Here is a 22251-nt window from a genome sequence, read left to right as displayed (position 1 = left end):
TAAAGTTTCGAATGGTAAGATCGACAAAAGCAGAGAATAACAAGTTTTGATTTTATTGGCGAGTAGAGGAAGGTAGAAAGTGGTAAACCGATGCTCTTTCTCTCTCTCACTCTCTTGCATTAGTACAACCCCTCTTACATGTCTATATCTCTATCTTTAATGTTAACTACAGTATAATCTCACTAATCCGGCATTATTGAAAACCGGAGGGTGCCGGATTATTGGAATGTTCGGGTTACTGGATTATAGAGAAAAAGTCATAGGTAATGAATACAATAAAGCATTTCGTAAAGGGAATAAATGTAAAAATTAGTGAGTAAATTAACATGTATATATGTATGTAATTACATAGTTAAAATAATCCTTAATTGAGGCCTGCTTTTGTGCAACTTATAGTCCTTGCAGATATTGAAACAAATCAAAACATTATCTGGTTTAACTCTTACTCGTGTAGTAGTTGATGGCTCCAATATTTCTACAAAGCTTTCTTCATCTTGCACTGCTTCAGATAGAATTTTTTCATTTGTCATAATTTGCTCTGCTTCTTCGATTCCTCCAAACCAAGAATTTAAATTTTCTTCACTTGTCTCCAATCCTTTTTCTGATATATTTTGTAACCAATCGGCAATAGGCAGATTATCTTCAGAATCTCATTCATCTGTTTCGGATACATTATTCATTGTAGGCCATAACTTCTTCCATGAAGATTGGATTAAGTTAGATGAGACAAACTTCCAAGCATGAGCGAGAGAGAATACATCTTTCAAATTCAATCCTTCAAAGCTCTGCTCAAATATGGATCAACAATTTACTTTTATACAAAGACTTCACTTTTTTAATAACATTTTGACTCATCTGCTGAAGTAAAGGTGTGCAGTTTAGTGGTAGGAAGATGGTTTGGATATTCCCATCACTTGATTTAAGTTCATTTGGTTGGCCTGGAGCATTGTCAAGTACGAGTAAAGCTTTATGGACAAGCTAGATCTTTTCATAAACTTCTTGACTTCTGGGACAGACTCTTTATGAAACCATTCGCTAAATACTTCTCTCGTGACCCAGCTTCTAATTTGATTCTTGTAGCAGACTGGAGAAGACAAATGTTTTTGGAAGCTCAGGGATTTTTTGCTTTACTAATCACTAACAAATTCAATTTGTGCGTTCCAGTAGCATTAGAACACGGCATGAATGTGATTCTATCTTTATTCACTTTACGACCTGGTGCTCTTGCTTCATTGAAAGTTATTTATATATTATTGGGCAACAATCTCCAGAACAGACCACTCTCGTCTAGGTTATAGATTTGGTCAGGAAGAAGACCCAGTTCTTTTACTTTATTTTTAAAATGCTGGATAAATAGCTCTACTGCAGATTCGTCGCTTGGTAAATGCTCACCCGATATGGCTAATAGACAGATACTAAATCGCTTTTTAAATTTATCCAGCCATCCATCGCTGGCACGAAAATCATCTTTGTGAGTAATTTTTTTATAAAATCTGATTGTTTTGGCTTTCAGAATTTCTCCAGATATAGGAGTGTGTTTAGAACGCCGCGCGTCGTTGTATGAACCACGTGTAGAAAGCGTTTTCCATCTTTGGACAATCGCCAACTTTGAAAATTTTACTTTCCTGGCTCCGATTCCATTGCCTTGACGTGGTCTTTTATCTTTTGCCTTTTTTTTCTTGAGGTTGTGTATAGTAGCACGCCCAACACCATATTCTTTTGCCAATTTACACATGTTTTCCCCACTATCTAACTTAATTAAAATCTCCATTTTATTATTCAAATCTAGTATGTATCTTGTTTATTTGACAGCGCACAGGTGTAGAGGGGCGAGGGAGGCGAGGGCGGAGGGTGCCGGATTATTGGAAGTGCCGATCTATTGATTCGGATTAGTGAGATTATACTGTATATACAATTCAAACAGTAGTTAATATTTAATTTAAATATTCTAAGAAATATGTGGAATACTTGAGTAGAATCATCTTCAAGTGAAAAAACAAAATTTGTAATGTAATTAGAACCAAATTCTGAAATGATCGACAATGTGCTGATGTTTGCTTAAGAATAACAACTCGCATAAAATAACAGATTTCCCATAGTTTTGGCCCTTATTGTCTTGTGCGGTTCTTTTCCTCGTTGGATTCTATTGAACTCTAGGTGTTAATGACTTAAACTTGTATATATTTGTATTAAAACTAGGAAATATTTAAAACTTCGCCTTTAGTTTTAATCAAAATAAGAATTCATATAATGGTCTGGGCGTCATTAAAGTAATGAAATCGTTAAGATTATAATGTATACTGACAATCGATGTATTTTTTATATATTTTACTAAATATTTTTGAAAATGTACGATGATTTTTCCGTCTCGGATTTATCTGTATTATGCGGCAGTTTTATTAGTTCATAGATACCAACTACATAATTCATTATTCAAGAGAAAAGTCAGCGAAAATCTGCAGAACATGAAAGCAAACAATTCAATTTTTTAATACTATGTTACATAGGGGGCCAAGAATTTTAGAAAGACTTGGGTGAGGCACGGCGCAAAAAAATTTAAGAAACACTGGTTTATACTATCAAAACTTCAAACAACCAGTGTTATATTGGTTAAACAACTGATTCATTCTCTTTTTTTATATCATATAAATGAATTGAATGAATAAAATATTTAACTTTCAACATTGAGATTACAGCAATAATAAATTTGTGAACAACTAACAACAACAAGCTCTTAAGCGCAAAGTATTTAATTGAGACCTTTGTCCTTTAAAATGGTTTGTATCTTACCGTGAATGTAGAAAACAATTGGTACGAGCTAATGGTAAAGGTTCAAGTAATTTTCCACTTGGCAGTGGTGTACCTCAGGGTTAAGTTTTGGGTCCAATACTTTTTTTGGTATTCATTAATGATGTCACCGACTTACGAATTAATGGTAAATTCACTTTATTCGCAGATGACACCATTGTAACCTGGTAACTTAAGTTTTATTCTAGGAATCAGCTTTACAACCTCTTAAACAGACCAATGACTTAATATGATCCTCAAATTCGATCAAGTTTCTTGGTCTACATATTGATGGTGCCCTTAAACGGTCTGTAGATATAGAGAAAAATTATCCTCTGCTTGTTTTGCTATTAAATCTGTGTCTAAACATCTCGATTCTCGTACTGCTTCAACAACTTACTACTCGTTGTTCGAATCGCATCTTCACTATGCTTAGCCTTTGAGGCGGTCTTGTAGTTTGCACCTTTTCGAATCTATCTTCTAATTGAAAAAAAAAGGACTATTCACTATATTTATGATTTAAGTAATAGAATGCATTGCGAATTCTATTTAAAAATATACAAAATTTTAACTCTGCGTGCTCTTTTCATTTTACAAGCCTTTTGTTTGGTTCGCAAACCCTCCACAACTCAACTGAGAGACCCATTCATAGCTACCCTACTAGAAGAAAGAATTTGGACATTTACTTAACTATACTTAGTTCTGATCTGGTGAAAAATTCCATCTTCTTCAGTGCCAAAAAATTATTCAATCAACTACCTTCAGAATAAAAAATGGCAAATACATTTAATATACTTCCGAAGATTAACCAAGGCATTTCTGCTTGGAAGACCTCATTATTCTGTAGCAGAGTTCTACAATTCACCATTCATATTATCTAATATAAAATTATGTCGCTTTTACAATCAAATTGTAAAATTTTCTATTGACAATAAAGCTTATTTCTCTCTGTCTCTCTCTCTCAAATGATTACTAACAAAGCTTTATTCATAAACAGAAAATATTTATCTCACTTGTGAATAAATATAAATAATAATAATAATAATAATAATACGTAATTATCAACAAAAATTATTCTCAATATAGCAATTTTGGAAATATCAAAAAAATTATAACTTCTATACAAGCTAGATTCCTCAATTAATATTTCAAGGATTTTCACAGCACCTTTCTCGAAAGTTTTGAGAAAATCGGAGTTCGGAGAAAACGACCATTTTTTAAAATTCAATTGATTGTAGCTACAACCTTAATTGGGTAATCGAGCAGAAGTTTAGTAAATTTCATTGAAGCTAAATTCCTTAATTTATATTTCAAGGGTTTTCACAGCACTTTTCTCGAAAGTTTTGAGAAAATCGGAGTTCGGAGAAAACAACGATTTTTTAAAATTCAATTGGTTGTAGCTACAACCTTAAATGAGTAATCAAGCAGAAGTTAAGTAAATTTCATTCAAGTGTACCTTCATGGAAACTGTTGGCCGTGCCTTAACGTCGAAATCGGTATATAAAATAGTTTTTATAAACCGTAAAAATTTAACTAATGGAGTTTACTTAAAATAATATCGTTGGATAGAGGTCTTTAAGTAATAGGAAAGCTGAGGTACAGATTATTGAAATTAAGTTTAAAACAGATGTTTTTTTAAATTCTCGTGTTAGTCATACTGGGCTTAAATTTCCAAAATAGTCTCCTTCTTAGGTATACTTTCGAGAAAAAAATCAAGAACAAAATCTGCCCTGAACAAATTTAAAACCTGTCAAGTAGTAAAGAGCTCTGAATAATCTAGATATTTTCAAATTATTTCTGAAACTGCTTCATAATAGATAGATCTGAAATATTTATTTATGTAGAATGAATGGGGAAAGTTAAGTAGCTGAAAAGATTTGAATTATTGTGAGCCAAACATTCTTAGTGAGATGTATCTTCTATATTCTTGATGAGACAATCACTTTGCTCTTTATCCATTATTCCATGTATTATATTATAGGATAAAGATCAATCTATACATACACGTCTTACTTAGATAGTTAGTTAGTGAATCGTCCTTATAATAACATAGGTAGTGTTTGACGTATTTTGTGCTACTGCTAAATTTTTTTAATGCATATACTTTTTTGTCCATTCAACATACAGCTTAATGCATCTCTCATCATCCATTATAATATTTTGATATTTGGTTTGAGGTTAAATTTATTACTGCCTTTAGATAAAAGGCATAAAAAAGTTTTTTTGTATATTATCCTATTATCTTAATAGTCCAGTCAATTTCGCTGTTTTCTCTCTCTCTCTCTCTCTCTTTCCCACACTCTCTCTCTCTCTCTCTTTCCCACCCTCTCTCTCTCTCTCTCTCTCTCTGCTGCCAGCTCAACAGAGGATTTGACCCTCTCAAGCTTGTAACACGTAAATAAAATTTCAAGGGGGTGTTAACAATATAATTAATTCAAATGGGGTAAATGTTTACCCTAAAATATCGAAAATTGTAGTTGCCAGACCATTTTTCTTGAAGTCTATTTTTTTTCCAATGACCAAAGAAAGGATTGAAAAAATTTTTTTTATGAAACATACTGATTTGGCACTCTGGGAGTGATTTGAAATTTCACTCCACGAGCTAAAAAATTGGCGACGGCGAAAGTAAATGAATCACGAATAACTTTTGTTGAATTATGTTATAATTTGGACAGATGGTAAATAACATATTAAATATTGATATTATCAAGTGAAAATGATGAAACTTTTTCTCACTCTAGACTATTTTAATTTTTTCTATGACTAAAATTTTACACGAGCAAAAAAATAAGTAAAATATTGCATTTTTCAGCGAAAAATTTGCTTAAACCAGAAAAATTAGTAAATTTCACAAGCTTTCCATTGGCAAAAATTTAATTTTATCGCTCAATAACGAAAAAATTCTTGATTTGGTTTAAAAAACCAAAAATATCGAAGCATAAACTTAGAATTGAATTCCTCACATAAAAATACAAGTATGCACAACTTCGTATGCGCTCGAAAAAAAAGTCAAAAGCTTATATTGACTGGACTATGAAAAATGTGAAAAAGCTAATATGGATAATTCGTTTTTTCATTTGTGAAATAATTATTCTTCTGAATAAATTCATTCAATTTATTCAACGTCTAGAAAATATAAACCAATTTAAGATTTAGTAATGTTGAATAACATGATGGATGGTTGAGAATATTAGCCAATTTAATAAAACATAACTTTTTAAATGTGACATTTTGTAATGAAAATGGGAAATCGAATGAACGCTTATTAATAAACAAATGAAATTTAAGTTGAATAGATGTGATCTATATAAAATGTACCATGTGATGTTATTTTAATATAATGGTATCATCATATAAAACCATATACTCCATTTCTCCTCGTAATAAAGACTCGCTATGTATTTTTATATAAAGCTGTTTTAGTACCCCAATGAAAACCGAAATTTAGACCATCTGTCGCCGGACTTTGAAAACATCTTCCAACAATCATGTACATGACAACCTCAAGGAGAACCCCAACCACCCTAACCACGTTCCAAGTCAGAGAACATTGCTTCCCTGTGTGCCACCAATTCAAATATCTCGGGGCCTTAATTACTGAAAACAATGATGTGACAACGGAGATCAAGACAAGAGTTGCTGCGGAGAACAGATGCTTCTGGGCAGTCCTGAGAGCGCTTAAGTTTAGAGGGCTCTCACGAAGGTCAAAGCTCACAATTTACAAGATAATAATCCGTCCCATAGTCACATACCGATGCGAGACATGGACTATGACGACGACAAGTGAGCGGATTTTGAACTGCTGGGAACGTAAGATCCTACGAAAGATTTTTGGCCCTGTCTACGAGAACGGTACGTCGAGAATCCGGAGGGATGCTGAGCTGAGACAGAGATATGGCGAGCCAGATTTGGTGGCGTTCATCCAGGAGGCGCGTCTGAGGTGGAGAGAATGCCTTCTCGATACCCACGCAGTGCCATGTAAGAAATTCCTCGAGGATGGCAACTCAAAGGAAGACTTGCCTTCGCTGGTTGGAGGACGTTGAGGGGGACCTGATCCAGCTAGGGGTTCGACGTTGAAGGCACCATGCTCAGGAAAAAAAGGATTGGCAGCCAATTGTTGAGAAGGCCCTGGTTCTCAAAGGACCGACCATACCGCCAGTTAAAGAAAGAAAAAGAATATAGTCAATTAATTCACAACCATATAATGACCAAAGTTCACATCATTTCTACTTGTTACAGTAGCGCTAGTTTAGCAAGTCTTCGAGCAATAATTTGTTGTTTATAGATCGACAGTTTTCCAATTTTCACACATTCAAGATGGTTCTCCTTACTTTTACAATCCATACTCTTGTGGGAGGAAAGTTGAAAAAGTGTCCGGCTGTATACAATAAATAACAGTTGATAAACCTTCCGGAATGGTGCTGGTGTAAACAAAGGGTATGGTATGACTGTAGCAATTGTAGATGAATCTTTGTATACCGAATTAAAAAATGTAACCTAAAATCATTATTATGAGAAAAGAGTGATTTTATTTCGTATTTTATCTATAATATTCGGCACTTCTTTTAAAATTGTTTACCTTTTCTCTATCGTCCATAATCACGGGTTTTGCAGACATCTGTGTATTTATTTTTCTATGTATTAACCAAATCTCTATTCACGGTATATATCTAGGAACTCTATGGTTTATTTACGTACATGTGCCACATTGGAGTAGGGTAAAGCAAGGTTTACACTATATAGCAGAGCTACAGCTCTACTACAAGTTAAAAAAGTGACACTGGAGATCTGGTATATAGTAAATTTAAGCATATTTTTTCTGTTGAAAATATCACAGTAGCTGCGGTGAAAGAAGCGCCTGCTGCAAGAGCCACCTTCTTCTTCGGGATCTGGCTGGGAACTGAACACCTAAGCTATATGTAGCTCTGCTACACGGAATGGCATCAAATTTACTCATAGCAGAGATATTTGTAACTTATATATTGCTAATTTTTTATATAGCTCTCCAGCTATATAGTGTAAACCCAGCTTAATTCAGTAAATTTGGATAATTTGTAGGTTTAGCAAATATTTGGAATGTCCTTGGTTTTTATTAATTGCAACTCGATTTTCTTCAAATAGTAAATCTTGTATTAATCATCCGATTTAAACACCTACAGATTAACATTGTAAAAGTCATTTTTCATGAAATCTATAACATATTTTCGCAAAGTCATGTTGATTGTTTATCTTATTGGTGAGTGTTATGCATTCGAATTTTATTTAACGCATAGATCCATCAATTGAAACAATACATTAGTCGATTATCGATTAGGCGCCTAAATCCGGATGCCTATGTTCTGGTTCTAGTAAGTGCTGCAGCCCAGCGGCGATCATGTAAACTTGAAGCCCTCGCTTCCGTCATCCCACTTCGCAGTAGCCAATGTATTACTTTTGTTGTTTTGAGAATTTTGAGAAAGTTTTTGTTAGTTCACAGTTTTTGCAGAGTTGTTTTGTTTTGGATACTATTACCACCAAACGTAATTGTTTTGAACTTTTATACCGTGTTCATTCCGTGCTCATGGCGGCTCCTAATATAGGATAGCTTGAGGGCCCTAATATCAGATATCTGGTATTAGGAGCAACCTTGCCTGATTTTTCGTATTATTTTCAAATGCCAAACATGGAAAGGAAGAGGAAGAAATGGGACGTTGAATTAATGAAGAGCTGTTACAACTGTTAGAGAGAAGCAAATGGGGTTTTTAAACGCATCTAAGACTTTTAATGTTCGGAAATCGACTTTGGAAAATTATGTTAAAAACAAAGAAAAGAATGTAGAAGAACTGTGTAAAATACCTTTTGGTCGAAGGTGTATATTGGGAGATGAATTGGAAGAAAAGTTAGTTTTGTATTGTAAGATAATGGAAGAATAATATTAAGCCTTCCAGCTTGTTGTAAAAAATAACATTACACACCATTTTGCCCTGCCATAGGGGTAGCTGAGAAAAAATGGATACATAATTGTTTGAAGAGACATCCAACGCTATTCATTGCTTTAGCAAGAGTCAAGGGGTTTTCTAAGAAAAATGTTTACTCGTTTCTATGACTTGTTAGAGCCTAAGCAGAGAAAAGTTCAATGGAGACCACATAAAGTGTTCAATGTCGACGAGACAGGAATTACTGTCGTCCAGTCACGTCGCTCAAAAGTCATTGCAGTAAAAGGCAAAAAACAGTTTGGTACGTTATCTGCACAAGAAACGGGTATTCTCATGACTCTAGTCAGATGTATGTACCCTTCAGGAATATTTATTCCTCCACTTATAGTAGTTTCTAGGCAAAATATGAACGTTTGGATAGCACACCGCCAGTAACCATCGCAAGATGCTATAAGTCTGAATGGATTCAAGCTCATATTTTTACTGACTGGCTGCAGGATTTCATAGACGACGTTAAACCGACTCCAGAGGGATTTCATTGTTTTAGTTTTAGATGGTGATGAAACCCATGTAAGAAATATTGATGTAATTTTAAAGGCCAGAGAAAATGGAGTTATCATAGTTTGTCTCCCTTCCCACACACACAAACTCCAGCCAATGGACGTGGCATTTATAAGGCCGTTTAAAACATACTACATGAAACATGGCTTCCTAACAACTCCTTCAGAGCTATCTTATATTGGGGTACTTTCCCGTATTGAAAGTAGTTGATACCAGATTACAGTATGTTGATTTCGAAATAACTTTCAGCACATAGACTAAATGGTAATGGTCAGTGAAGTAGATCTGGAACATATTCATAATTAAACATGTTTTATTTATTATTCTCAAATTATAGGTAATTTAGTTTTAATACACCTTTAATCACCACTTATATCAGTAATTTTATTATACAAATTTTATTTTTACAATAAAGACTACAAATGTTTTAAAAAAAAAATACAATTGTGTAATGCTACAGAAACTCGGATATATTATATTGAATTTATTGTATTTAAAAAGAAAAAATGTTTCGAACACAATTAACTGCTCAGCGACATCTATCAGTTTATTTTATTTATTAAAATAACAATTACATGGTACCACAATTACTTGGTAATATACTAATTATGACCAACTTAGTATATGTAACATGATAGTATATGATTGTGATAATCTATGTTAGTTCAGTATGTTCTAGTTGTGTAGAAAGTCACGTAAATAATTTTGTAGTCATAGTCGGTTTTAATTAATTTAAATATTATCTCGTGTCAACCAATTGACAGAAACCTGTAAGGAAAACACTCCAATGCATGTAATCACTTCAAATCTCCATTAGAATTATACCTTTTTACTCTTCAATTATTGTATATATAAACAATAAATACTACATTTATATGATTATACGATGTATAGAAATTAAATAATTTGGAAAACTACAAAATGTTTTTTCTTTATCATAAGAAACTTATCATTAAGCTATAAACAAATTGAAGAAGGATGGGACCTCAAATCAGATCATAGTAAACAAATAATCCAAAATTGATAAATAAACTAACAGACTGGCTTAGTTTTATGTGAGAATTAGAAGAAGAAATTGATTTAGCAGTACCTTTAATAAATAAGGATCATCTAGATACAGAGATCGAATTATTCGTTAAACAAATACAACAATACACCTCTTTTTAGACAGATAACAAAAGGGAACAACTATCCACAAGAAATTAAAAACCTAATCTTTGAAAAGAGAAAACTAAATGAAATCAATATAGAGCCTCTATTGAGAGGACGAAGTCTAAATAATGCTATTCAGATATCACTAAGGGTAAAAATAAATCAAATACTACTTACCTAAATGAATTAACAAATGATGCCAGCACAGACTATTTGCAATGGAAAGTCTATTATACAAATACCACCAATGGCATATGGGCAAAAAATAATTAAAAGGAGCTGATAGATTTGCAACATCTACAGGACAGTATTCAGTCAAATGAAGATGATAATATTGACCAAGGAAAGGCAGAAGAAGAAGCAGAGATTCAGCTGACATCTCCTAAAGAAATTATAAAAGAGATTAGAAAAAACATAAATTCTTGAAAACGTCCCGAATTTGATCACATTACTGGTAAAGTCCTAAGGCAACCACCAAGAAAAGCAACAGTTACACTGATACATCTAATTAATGTGTAAAATCTAAAATATATAGCATTGATGTGGAAGATATGATCCCTACAACCTAAAACCCATTATAGAAAAGTATAATCTGATCCCATCTCAACAGTTTGAGTTTAGAGAAAACCACTAAACCATCGATTAGGTCCACCAAATTACAAATGTAACAGAAAAGGCGCTAGCAGAAAAAAAGGCTCTTCCACAATATTTCTTGACGTGGTATTTGGTAAAGTTTAGCATAAAGAGTTGAAATTTGAAATGATGGTGTACTTTCCTACACAGTAACACACAGACACAGAATTAAACAAGAGGTAGTCTACTCTGAACTTGTCACTTTAGATACCTTTGCAGACGATACTGCTATACTAGAAGTAAGAAATAGCCATGTAGAAGCGAAAAAAAAATAGGGTAAGATGGGGGAATGGCGGTCAGTAGGCAATGTCGGTCACGTTAAAACCTTAAACTTCCAAATACATTCTGCTATTGCTACTAATGTTGCCATCTAGTATAAAAAATCAGGAATGTTTATTACAAATAATAGTCTCAAACACAAAAAGATCCGCATTATTTGCAAGAATTTACAATTAGAGCCAATGAACATAAAGCAACAGATAATATATGATTTATCAGGATTTCAAAACATTTCTTAAGAAATTTCGATAAACACACTATCCTACATCTACCAATATTGGTCTGTTTAATATTGGCATACACTGGATAAAAAAAAATGTGTAATATTAAAAAAATGGTTATTATAATTTGTCTTATGTATTTAATTTTTCCTTGTTATTAAAAGGGGGATGGCTAAGTCTCATTTAAACTGTAGCAAACTATATGGATATACTGAGCCTCCTATCACTTTATATATAACAACGCATGTTAATTGTGATAAATTTACAACGTATATATATATATATATATATATATATATATATATATATATATATATATATATATATATATATAGCTATCACAGAAAATTATTCATAATAAGAATTAATCTACTTCCATAATAACATAACATTATGATCCCTTTCCAATTGATCTTCTAGTTGTTGTGAAGCAACCCCAATGGAACAACAGAGTTCATCAAGACTCGACTCCCCGGAAAGACTTTTTTCTAATTCGTCAGGTTCATCTGTTAAAAGCACGGGGTATTTATGAACTCTACGAATTATACCTTCTAAAACTCCAAATTGTACCAATTTCCTTTCGTTAATTCTTAGATTGGATGGATTGAATCTGATGCAGAGATCTCGTATAGTAGTCCCTCTAGTCATAGCTGCATATAAACGAAACACATCTCTTACAGTCGGCAACTGACGTTTTGATTTTGTAACATAATTTAGACATTTACACTGAAAAAAATTATTGCATTAGATTAGTGCAAATCCAAATCAATCTCCCAGAGGTTCGATTTGATATTTGGACCAATTTCATAAAACTGAAGATTCTCTATATTCCTATTTCCTCAAAAGAAGTTAATTCAAAATATCCTGTCACCAATAAATGTACAATTAGAAATTTTGGTCCCATATTATCAACTCATTTCTAGTTGAGAATAATAATTAAAGCTTATTACACTGAAACTAATCAAGAGAATGCAGAAATTCAACATGATTAACATGTAATTCACTAAAAGCATAGAATAAACGAACAAACATAAACAAACCGAATGGAAAGAATTTAAAAAAAGTTACTACAAGAGTAATGAAGAAAGAGAATGTGGACTTATCCACCATGATTACTGAGTTCACATGAACAGCTTATACATCATTATATATCAACAAATTTTATCACCACACAATTCTGCCAATCTAACTAGGCTATATAAATCATTTTACCTGTAACTCAAGGTCCTGTGCCATCATTTTCAATTTTGGAGTTGTACAATATACGTTTCCATATTGAAACAATGGTACTAAAGCAACAACTCCATAATATACCAAATTCTGTATACAAGCTTTTACCAAATTATTCTGGACATCTGAGAGGGACGCTATCTTGGCAATATGATTAAATCCATCAATATAAGGAGTGACTTGTTGAGTAGTTAGATCCCATGGCTGTTCAGAAATTTCCTTGATAAATATAGGTACTTGATGATCCTTAACAGGTGATGGATCTAATCGTATTCTGCATACTTTTAAATGTGTTGTTGTTGCTCCCTCTATTAGAGCACATTCACCTACAAAAGATATTTTATTATTTCAAGACATCATCAAAAAAAAAGAAAAACTGAAATTCCACTAGAAACCAAAAATGAAGTAATGAAAAAAATAGATACTTAGTCAATAAAAGAAAGCAATCAATTTTAAAATAAATAATTGAAAACAGTACATTCTCTACCTCTTTGAGAACAAGTATAAGGAAGAAATAATAAAATATACATGTATAGTTTATTTTCACACATAAACTACTGAAATTCTTGAAAATTCATATCATGAACTGATTAATAAATACGTCAATGTCTAAAAACATGCACATTGTAAGTTCTTCCTAAAAGTTGATATCACTAGGGAAAAAATCCTGACCATACATTGCAAATAGGCAGATGACAATCTACAGCTGCAATGACCATCTATTAATATTATGTTCACGAAAATAAAAATAAAATGTTAAGAGAAAATAAGAAACTTGAAATACACTCCAGCACTGGAGCAAAAATAAAACCCAGTATATAAGGAGTGTTTATGAGCCTCATGGTCATATTATAGTCCGTTTGGGACCCCTCCCTCCCTGCAGCACATAGCCTAATGTTGCCTTTTCCATGAACCATCCCCCCTTCTTTTTGTCAAGTGGTTTTGTTTCATAATATTATGCTCAATGAACAATTTTCTAATGCATAGTATTAATAAATATTTAGTAATAAGTGATGAATCACCCTTAAAATACAATCTATTAACTGTGTTCCTTGGGCATTACGAAAAATGCTAATAGTGATCTACAATGAATCAACAAAGGTAAAACGATGAAGTCTTTTCATATTATTATCAAACAGAGGTACTGAATGAATACATTGAAACAAATTGTATTAGTTCATACTAGAACCACGTATTCGATTGCTTTCCAGTCTGATTTCAGTAAAGACCCTGGCAATGATTTTGACAATGAAAGAATGAATATAAAACAAATTTGTTAGTTATTAATTAGAGCTCCATTCTGTTGAGCCACTTTTTCAAATCCAAAGCTGTAATTTGTCTACATGCTGTAGGACAGGATCCTGGAAAGTTTTTTCATATGCAGCACTAACAGCCGATTCAATGCGATGTTCTCTTAAAAAAGTAATCAATGCATTATCTTGTGTTTTATTTGAAACTTTCCTTCCTCCAGACCCAACCTTTCAGCATAAGGTCCCGTCTTGTTCCCATAGCTTCTTCACTCTGGCTATAATACTCCCATTAAGACCTATATAAGTTGCCAGTCATCTAATAGACCAGCCATCTTCCAATTTGGTAATAATGCTAGCTTTCTGAATTTCAGTTTACTTGGAAGGCATTAAATAGACTTTTACTTCAACTGAACTCAAATTAATATTTGAATTACATGTCACTAACAACGACAGTGCAATAAGGTAAGAACTCTGATTTAGGCAGGCAAAATGTATGCTTTTTCAGTGAACAGAAGTGTACTAATGTAACAATAACAAATTTTTCCATATATACAATTAACAAATGTTCTAATTGATTTTATTTTTTTGTAACGTCTATTCTGTTGATAATTGATTATCATATTTTCATAACAAAAGAAGTAGAAGTAAAATGAAAAAATTACGTTTAAAATGTAACAAACCTTTTGTATTGAGTTCTTCTTTAACTTGAGCTAAAAGTGGTGCCAGTTTTGTACTAACTTTGCCTTGTGATAAGAAACTACTTTCCATTTCTCTTGCTACTAAATAATCTGAAAATTTTTGGACAACTGATTCGTATTGTACAGTTCTAGCATCACTGTCACAGACAAAGCATAAATTAAAATGGAATGCATTTCTTACATATTTATCTTTATCATCTATACGAATGGGAAAACCAAGAATTTTATAATTTTGAAGTGTCCTAAAAATGTTATGAATTTTAGGTTAAGGATTTTCAGAATGAATAATATTCATAAAAATAGCCATTTCCATACATGTTTGATAATATACAGAATTATTTTTTTAGGGTATAGTCAATATAAAATATAAACTTAGTTTTAATTAAAGAAATTTTACATACACTGTAATAACACTTCTTTGTAATTCTGCTTTAGTTATAATATATACGCTAATACTATCAAACAGCTCTTTGGAAATAAAATTTTCTGGGTCCTACAAAAAACTTTTGTTATCTAAATATTTGGTGTGTTATTGATTTGAATTACTTGACACGATATTATAGGACCGGCAGTGTGATGGAATTCACAAAAAAATATACAACGAATGGGTCCATCAATTCTAATATTTTCTATACGTGTTTTTTTAAATTGTGTTTCAACATCCATTACAAATATGAAAATAAATTTCGTTCACAAAATATACTGAGATGATATATATTGAATTTTAAATTTAAATAAACGGGATAAACAAAAACATGATACGAATCTCATATATAACAAAATATTTCGAAATTCTCCTGTCACTACCTCAGGTGCGTTTGACATTTATTAATTAAACTCACACCTGCTTCACATAGTGAATCCTACCTACACACACCATAGTGATTTCAAAAATTTTAAAAAGTATGAGTAAACTACAGTTATTCATGTGACAGTAACCATATTTTAGGAAGTAAATATTTATCGTTCATTATCATATATAAAACTACCTATAGTTGTCATTAAAAAAGAAGAAGAGACATATTTGTCTGTGTATATAATCTTTGCATATTTTGAGATTTTTGGGTGCATTCCACTAAGCACTCACGACAATCACGTTTACGACCACGATCATTCCGTTCCACTTAGCCTAGAGCGCTATAATCGTAAACCCAAGTGGAATTGATTATGAAGCATTTTGAGCATTGAGATAAATATTAAGGAACGGCAAAATAGAAAAAATAAAGGGAAAGCTTTGAGAGGTTACATTATAATTTGTAAGTTATTGAATTTTTTAGTGGAGTCCTCAACTGTTTTATATTAAAGTGAAATAATAAGAACTCCTGTGACGATAGTGAAATATTTGGTGGTACGTCACAAGTTCTGCTAATTCTTTCAATGCACACTTCGACCTACTTCTTGAAATGGGTCGTCGTGAACGTTAGTCTAGACGCCATGAATGACGTTCTAACCGCGACCACAACGATCGTAGTTACTATATTGAATGTCCAAAAGAGTATTTCAGGCGCCGTTAACGCTTAATGGAATACACCCGTAAAATGACATAGCAAAGAGAAATTCTGTCTGTAGTGCAGTAGCAGGATTCAAATACCAGAGCTACATACCTTGGTATGCTCTATGTATTTAGGTATGGAAAACTTAGACAATTTGAGTACCTTAAGTAAAATCTGGTAAAAATGATTACATACTCCACTGGATGAACGGGTGGCTGACATTGTCCAAATAGTGACAGATGGTGCATACAGCAAGTATTTATATTTAATGTCAGTTTACTTTTCAAATTTTATTATTGTGTTTTTACTACGAGGTACAACGATGATGTCTGTGTGAAATATTACCTGAGAAAATAAAACAAAAGTTTTCTGATATTACATTACATGCAGTTTTTTAATTTTCTAATCATTTTTAAAGTGCTAACATGAATTCAGAGAAAAAAATTTCATTTGGCTTCAACAAATTGAGTAAGAAACCACCAGCAATTAATAAACCTCAAGAAAAAACGGTTGACTATATAGTCTGTCTAGAAGAGCAATCTATAAAATTGAAGCAGTAAGTTTTTTTCAGTATCTTTATTTTTATGAAATGTGTATCATTCCTGCAGATTTTCTCAATTTACTTCATTATAGTGAACCCAAGGAAATTACAAAAACACCTTTGGTTATACCCTTGAAGGATAATCAAAAGGACCTTTTGGACAGAGTAAGAGATATAAAAGGGAAGCAAATAAATGTGACGAAAGCTGTAAATGAGGAAGTGGAAGATACAAGGCCCGATTCAGAATTAACAATAGAAGAATTGGCCACGAGAGAAGTAATTAGAGGTTAGTATTAAGTTATTGTATTGTTTTGATACTTTTCTGAATGATTGCTGTTCTAGATGCCAAATTGAAATTACAACAGACTGATTCAAAACATAAAACATTTGTTGTTCCTATGAAAAATGAAAATGAACTTCTATTAGATGGTGAAAGAGAATCAACATTAACTGATTATGAAAATGTACCTGTTAATGACTTTGGTCTAGCAATGTTGCGTGGAATGGGCTGGAAAGAAGGAATTGGTATTGGAAAAAATCCTTCAAAGTATGTTAACACCTTGCTTAAACTAGTATTGATTTACCCCAAAACTTGTAAGCTCGAGTTAATTCAAGCACACTAAACAGGCCAAACTGTGACACTCAGATAATTTGAGCGCCTTTGTATTTTATGCTGTTATAATTTTTCACATTTGAATACACTCTACAATTGAAAATAAATAAAATTGTTTCATTGATATTTATCGTTCGCATGAAAATGTAAGCTATAACACTTATATAATATAGCATCAAAGTTCTACACCAAAAGAGAAGTTGAATCAGGGGTGATAACAAATAGAAACCTTTGAGGATGTGGATTGGATATTTCTGGTTTAAAAAAGTTCTAAATTGTGTTTTTTCACAAAAAAAAATATTTTTTGAGTTTATTTCCAAAAAAACTGTGTGTTAAGGCGTGAATATTGATAGGGTGTTTCTTTATATTTTATGTCATTTCTTCTTAATACTAATATTTTGTCCGTAGTTTAGATTTTAATCCTCTATGTCATAAGGGTTGTGTCCATTTTTATGCTTTATGCTTTTTGACCAAAAACAAGGTACACTTTTGTATTAATATCAATATCCAGTTTTCACAGCTGATTTATCTATTATTTTGCTTACTTGTCTTTACATGACATTTTGTACCATTTCTTTGACTTCTCTATGTTAACTAATGTTTGTAAGTATTCCACTCTCTGAAATAACTAATTTTTATTTCTATTTTAAATTACCTAATTATTTTTTTGGCTATCAACCACCTAAATGGTCTAATTATAAATATATATATATATATATATATATATATATATATATATATATATATATATATATATATATATATATATATATATATATATATATATATATATATATATATATATAACCAAATTTCATTTTAGAGCTGCAGTAATGCAAGCACCAGAACTGAGACCCAAAGGTTTAGGTTTGGGTGCTAACCCATCTAGTTCAGATCAGCATCAGCCTGCCTGTGATAAAGAGGGTAAAGTTTTGATTCTAAAAAGAGGGAGCTATGCAAAAGTAGTGGCTGGAAGTAAAAAGGGAACTTATTGTGAGGTAAATATACAACTTCTATTGTTTTTGTTCCTTTTACATGGATGGTTCAAATATAAACAGGAATCTTGCTATAAAAATGTTTATTATTAAGTTACAGAGCTTAAATTTTTGACAATTTTTCTAGATAGTCTCCGTCACCCTCTACACTTTTTCCACCTAAATGGAAGCTTTTGAATGCCTTTTTTATAAAAATTTCTTGCTTTATGGTTTCTACCCCTGGATTGCTTTCGCTTTTTATTTTCTTCTATCTTCATCCCAGACTGAAATATGGGAAATTTTGAAAATCAAAATGATTTTTTTTTGACTTTGGGAAATCGATAGACCTCTGAAGTTTTTTTTAATCAATTAGTATACTTTGAACTACTTGTAAAAAAATCAACCTTTTTGCTTATAACTTATTCTTTGGTGAAAAATTGCCTCCGTCGACTGGGCTAATTGGGAAGTTTCAAATAGTTGTGTTTTGACCCTGATATTTGACAAAATATTTCAGTCACTTCTTTAAAACAGCACTTTTAGAGACAAATTCAAGAACTGCAACCCTCATTGTATTCATCAACAGTTGAAGATATTGAGTTATACAGGGCAATATACTAAATATTTTTATTTGTTTATCATTTAATTGGAATAGATTATTCTTTTAGGTTCAAGGTTTAGATGATGAAGCTGGACGAGTGATAGTTAAAACTTCTCTTAAAAGTGAGATTTTGACTTTCAATGAATTTATGCTGGTACCAGTTACAAAAGAAGAATATTCCAAGAATTCCAAAGTAATAAGTAAGGCTACAAAATATATCAATGTATTATTAAATATAAATGTCAGTGTTTACCAGCCTCTTTAATTTAAATGTTCTTTTCTGCTTTCTCTAGTAGTCCAAAATTGTTTGCACCTTTAAATATGTTATTGATTCATTTATTTTTAGATAGTGCAAAATTTGAGGAATATAAGGAAACTGAAAAAGTAAAAATTGAAGCAGAAATAAAATCAGAGAAAAATGACAGATACTTTCAGAAATATGAAGAAAGCAATGAGGTTAGTAGGAAAGAAAGAAATAATGATAAGTCTGAAGTAAAAACAGAGAGGTATTATTCAAGTGACGAAGTATATTCAGACGATTCCAAAAGTAGAAATAAATTGGAAAGCAAATCTAAGAAATATAATAACTCCTCAGATTCCGATAGCGATGATAGAAGATCCAAAAGAATCCATAAAAGAAAAGACAAGAGGAGGCATAGGGATAAGAGTCGGTCTCCTAACAGGACAAAACATAAAAGTGGTAGAAAATCATCAAAAAATAAACAAAGACATAGATCATCTTCAGAATCTGACTATGAAAGAAAAAAATCTAAATCAAGAAATAGAAATAGTAGTGATAGTGATGACGATCGATACAAAAGAAAAAATAAGAGATAACTTTTAGCTGTTGCACAACTAATTCTCATTATATATACTTAAATAAATAAATTTTAAAATATTTCAACTAGTTTTAATTCTAACCAAATATTCTTTATCAACTTCATATTTTTGTAACATAGGTGAAATTTGTTGTATTGACTAGTAGATCATTGGAATAAAAATCAATTTTTATTTCTTCTACTCTATTCAAAGCTTGAGTATATTATAAAATCATTGAACAAAATTGAAAATTAATCTACATTCAGATGCTCCCCTTCAATATACTGCCCTCCCCTGCAACACGCCTTGCCATACGTTTTCTCCATTGAAGTAGTGCTTCTAGTCTTCTATGGTGAATGTCTTTCGGAGCCCTGCCGCTTCCATCGACTCAAATCTGGTCCCTTTCAAAACAGATTTTATCTTCAGAAACAAAAAAAAAGTTCCAGGTGCCAAACTGGTGAGTACAGTGAATGTTCGAGCACTGGAGTGTGCTTACTGGCCAAATACTGCTTCACAGATAGCGCGTTATGTTTTTTACGAATTCGTTCTCGCAGTGTTGCAAAAACTGACAAATAGTAAGTCTGGTTAACAGTCTGACCCTCTGGAACCCATTCAGTCATCAAGATACTGTTAATGTCGAAAAAAAACTATAAACATTGCCTTAAATTTGGTTTGGTCTCTTGGCCCTCACTAAAGCGCTTACACCACTAAAAAACACGCGCACGAGATAAAGAATTGTCCCCATAGGCCTCTTGCAACAATTTATAGCACTCAGCCAGAGTTTTTTTTTTCAATTTAACGAGAAGTTTAATATTGATACGTTGCTCCTGAAAAGAACAAGTTCGTTTCAAACTGCTACTGCACAAATACTATAATAGTGACAGAAACGTGTTTTGGGACGTGTATAGACAAGATATCTAGATACTCGCTATTCGTTTTTTACCCCGCCCTTTAGACGCGCAGTCTGTTATTTATTACTCAGACCTCGTATAATCTCACGTGTCTCTCTACAACTTAGAGGTGCTTGTGAATAATTAATTGCATAGCAAATGACAACATTTATTAACAAATCTTTCTAAGAATTTGAAATAGTAACCAATATATAGATAGATAAAAGGATGAAAATAGTGTTATAAAACATATAAAAAATAAAGTTGTACAGAACATTCATATAATAATTGGAAATAAATAATATACCTAATAATAATTTGTGATTCAATAGTTCAAAACATAATATCTGTTAGATTTTATGAATCTTTCATCACTTTTCTTCCCATAGATAAGGGAGTAAAACCACTTTTACTTGGAGGTGGTGTTAATTTGCTTGTAATATACACAAATGGTTCATATAAGCTTGTCCGTTTCAAAGACGATGCAGCAAAATGTTTTATTTTTTCTCTCATACACCATTGATTGGCTTTACTTATTATCAATTCCATTTCTTCAGTCATTTCTTCTTTAAAATTATTACCAATAACAATAATTGTGACCTAAAAAAGTGGAAATTTTGTAAATTAAACATAAAAAACTTATTGCGCTAGAATGACTTCAATTGACAAAGAAGGATTTATTATTGCCATATATGTTCAATTTTTATTCACTTAAATTGATTTTCATTGGCCCAGAAAGTCATATTTTCTTTTTAAGAAGAAACACTATGTAAATAATATATTTAACATTACAAAAGTCTTTTATGCTAGTAGCAAAGCTTACCTCCTTCTTATCTTTATTTTTATCAATATCTTTCTTTATTGACATCAAAACATCCAGTGATATACTCTTACTTGTATCGTAGACTAAGATATATCCATCTGCCATTATTAAATAATGCCTAGGTAATTGCTGATTAGTTGTACCATTTGCTGTGGAAATTTGTGAAAACTCTATGCCAGCAGTATCATAAAATCTTATTTTTTCTCTCGTACCTTTATCAGATTCTATGTTAGCAACATAAATGTCTTCTATTGTCGGATGTAAATCCTAAAATAATACAAAAATAATATAAAATATAAACGTTTGTAAAAGATTATTTATTACCATTCTTGTATTAGCATGTCCATATATAACTTGTTCTATAATTGAAGTTTTACCTACTCCTTTCATACCACAAACAACTACTTTCGAAATTTTTACCATTGTTGTTAATATTTTGTTTTGAAAGAGAACTGATGAAACATGTCTTAGCTCTTCTTCTGTTCTAAATCACAAATGTTGACAAACCTCAGTACATTCATCACTAATCGCTTTCCAATTTACTAAACTTTTTGTGCATAAAAACCTTGAGCTCGAGGATCTTGAACTTGGTACACAAGAATCAGTTGAAGCAAAATCATATATGTAATACTTCTATATGGACAGTTTCTCTAAGTGGAAGCTGTTTCCACTAAGGAAGATAGAATGACAACGATTTCTCTATCCTCCGAGGCTCCAGCTCGGTTCTGCGCATTGTCAAGCATGCCCAGTGTAGATAAAGTGTCTCGAACGAGA

At 32.0% G+C, this 22251-nt stretch overlaps 3 protein-coding genes across 4 annotated transcripts; 1 reads left to right on the top strand and 2 right to left on the bottom strand.

The window, feature by feature from the left end:
• Positions 1 to 9626: 9626 nt before the first annotated feature.
• Positions 9627 to 15713, bottom strand: LOC130900756 (GATOR complex protein NPRL2). Its single transcript, XM_057811615.1, has 5 exons — positions 15273 to 15713; positions 15128 to 15219; positions 14709 to 14968; positions 12761 to 13104; positions 9627 to 12274 (listed from the first exon to the last, which is right to left on the bottom strand). Exons 1-5 carry the CDS (start codon positions 15390 to 15392, stop codon positions 11918 to 11920), a joined length of 1173 nt encoding a protein of 390 aa, XP_057667598.1. The 5' UTR covers positions 15393 to 15713; the 3' UTR covers positions 9627 to 11917.
• A 58-nt stretch (positions 15714 to 15771) lies between these two features.
• LOC130900755 (G-patch domain and KOW motifs-containing protein homolog 1) lies at positions 15772 to 19845 on the top strand. Its single transcript, XM_057811613.1, has 7 exons — positions 15772 to 15982; positions 16638 to 16775; positions 16853 to 17046; positions 17103 to 17307; positions 18197 to 18371; positions 19013 to 19145; positions 19292 to 19845. The coding sequence occupies exons 2-7, from the start codon at positions 16645 to 16647 to the stop codon at positions 19780 to 19782; spliced, it is 1329 nt and encodes a 442-aa protein (XP_057667596.1). The 5' UTR covers positions 15772 to 15982; positions 16638 to 16644; the 3' UTR covers positions 19783 to 19845.
• A 105-nt stretch (positions 19846 to 19950) lies between these two features.
• LOC130900758 (NF-kappa-B inhibitor-interacting Ras-like protein) lies at positions 19951 to 22014 on the bottom strand. Of its 2 annotated transcripts, XR_009060216.1 has the most exons (4): positions 21802 to 22014; positions 21478 to 21744; positions 20962 to 21254; positions 19951 to 20591 (listed from the first exon to the last, which is right to left on the bottom strand). XR_009060216.1 is itself a non-coding variant. In XM_057811617.1 (3 exons), exons 1-3 carry the CDS (start codon positions 21898 to 21900, stop codon positions 21012 to 21014), a joined length of 609 nt encoding a protein of 202 aa, XP_057667600.1. In that variant the 5' UTR covers positions 21901 to 22014; the 3' UTR covers positions 20810 to 21011. The 2 variants fall into 2 exon arrangements, 1 of the variants encoding a protein (XP_057667600.1); XM_057811617.1 differs by lacking the exon at positions 19951 to 20591 and having other exon boundaries at positions 20810 to 21254.
• Positions 22015 to 22251: the final 237 nt, after the last annotated feature.

The sequence above is a fragment of the Diorhabda carinulata genome, chromosome X (assembly GCF_026250575.1).
Source record: "Diorhabda carinulata isolate Delta chromosome X, icDioCari1.1, whole genome shotgun sequence".
Lineage (NCBI taxonomy): Eukaryota > Metazoa > Arthropoda > Insecta > Coleoptera > Chrysomelidae > Diorhabda > Diorhabda carinulata.
Note: the sequence above shows the minus strand (reverse complement) of the source record. Positions and strands in the feature narration are given on the sequence as shown.

Excerpts from the sequence above, each read along its gene's own strand:
- LOC130900756 (XM_057811615.1), bottom strand. The coding sequence starts at position 15,392 with ATGGATGTTGAAACACAATTTAAAAAAACACGTATAGAAAATATTAGA. Across the intron at positions 14,969-15,127 it reads CAAAGAAGTGTTATTACAGT|GACACTTCAAAATTATAAAA; the intron begins GTATGTAAAATT and ends TAACATTTTTAG. Across the intron at positions 12,275-12,760 it reads CACAGGACCTTGAGTTACAG|TGTAAATGTCTAAATTATGT; the intron begins GTAAAATGATTT and ends AATTTTTTTCAG.
- LOC130900755 (XM_057811613.1), top strand. The coding sequence starts at position 16,645 with ATGAATTCAGAGAAAAAAATTTCATTTGGCTTCAACAAATTGAGTAAG. Across the intron at positions 16,776-16,852 it reads CAATCTATAAAATTGAAGCA|TGAACCCAAGGAAATTACAA; the intron begins GTAAGTTTTTTT and ends ACTTCATTATAG. Across the intron at positions 17,308-18,196 it reads ATTGGAAAAAATCCTTCAAA|AGCTGCAGTAATGCAAGCAC; the intron begins GTATGTTAACAC and ends ATTTCATTTTAG.
- LOC130900758 (XM_057811617.1), bottom strand. The coding sequence starts at position 21,900 with ATGGTAAAAATTTCGAAAGTAGTTGTTTGTGGTATGAAAGGAGTAGGT. Across the intron at positions 21,745-21,801 it reads GACATGCTAATACAAGAATG|GATTTACATCCGACAATAGA; the intron begins GTAATAAATAAT and ends GTATTATTTTAG. Across the intron at positions 21,255-21,477 it reads AAAATAAAGATAAGAAGGAG|GTCACAATTATTGTTATTGG; the intron begins GTAAGCTTTGCT and ends CCACTTTTTTAG.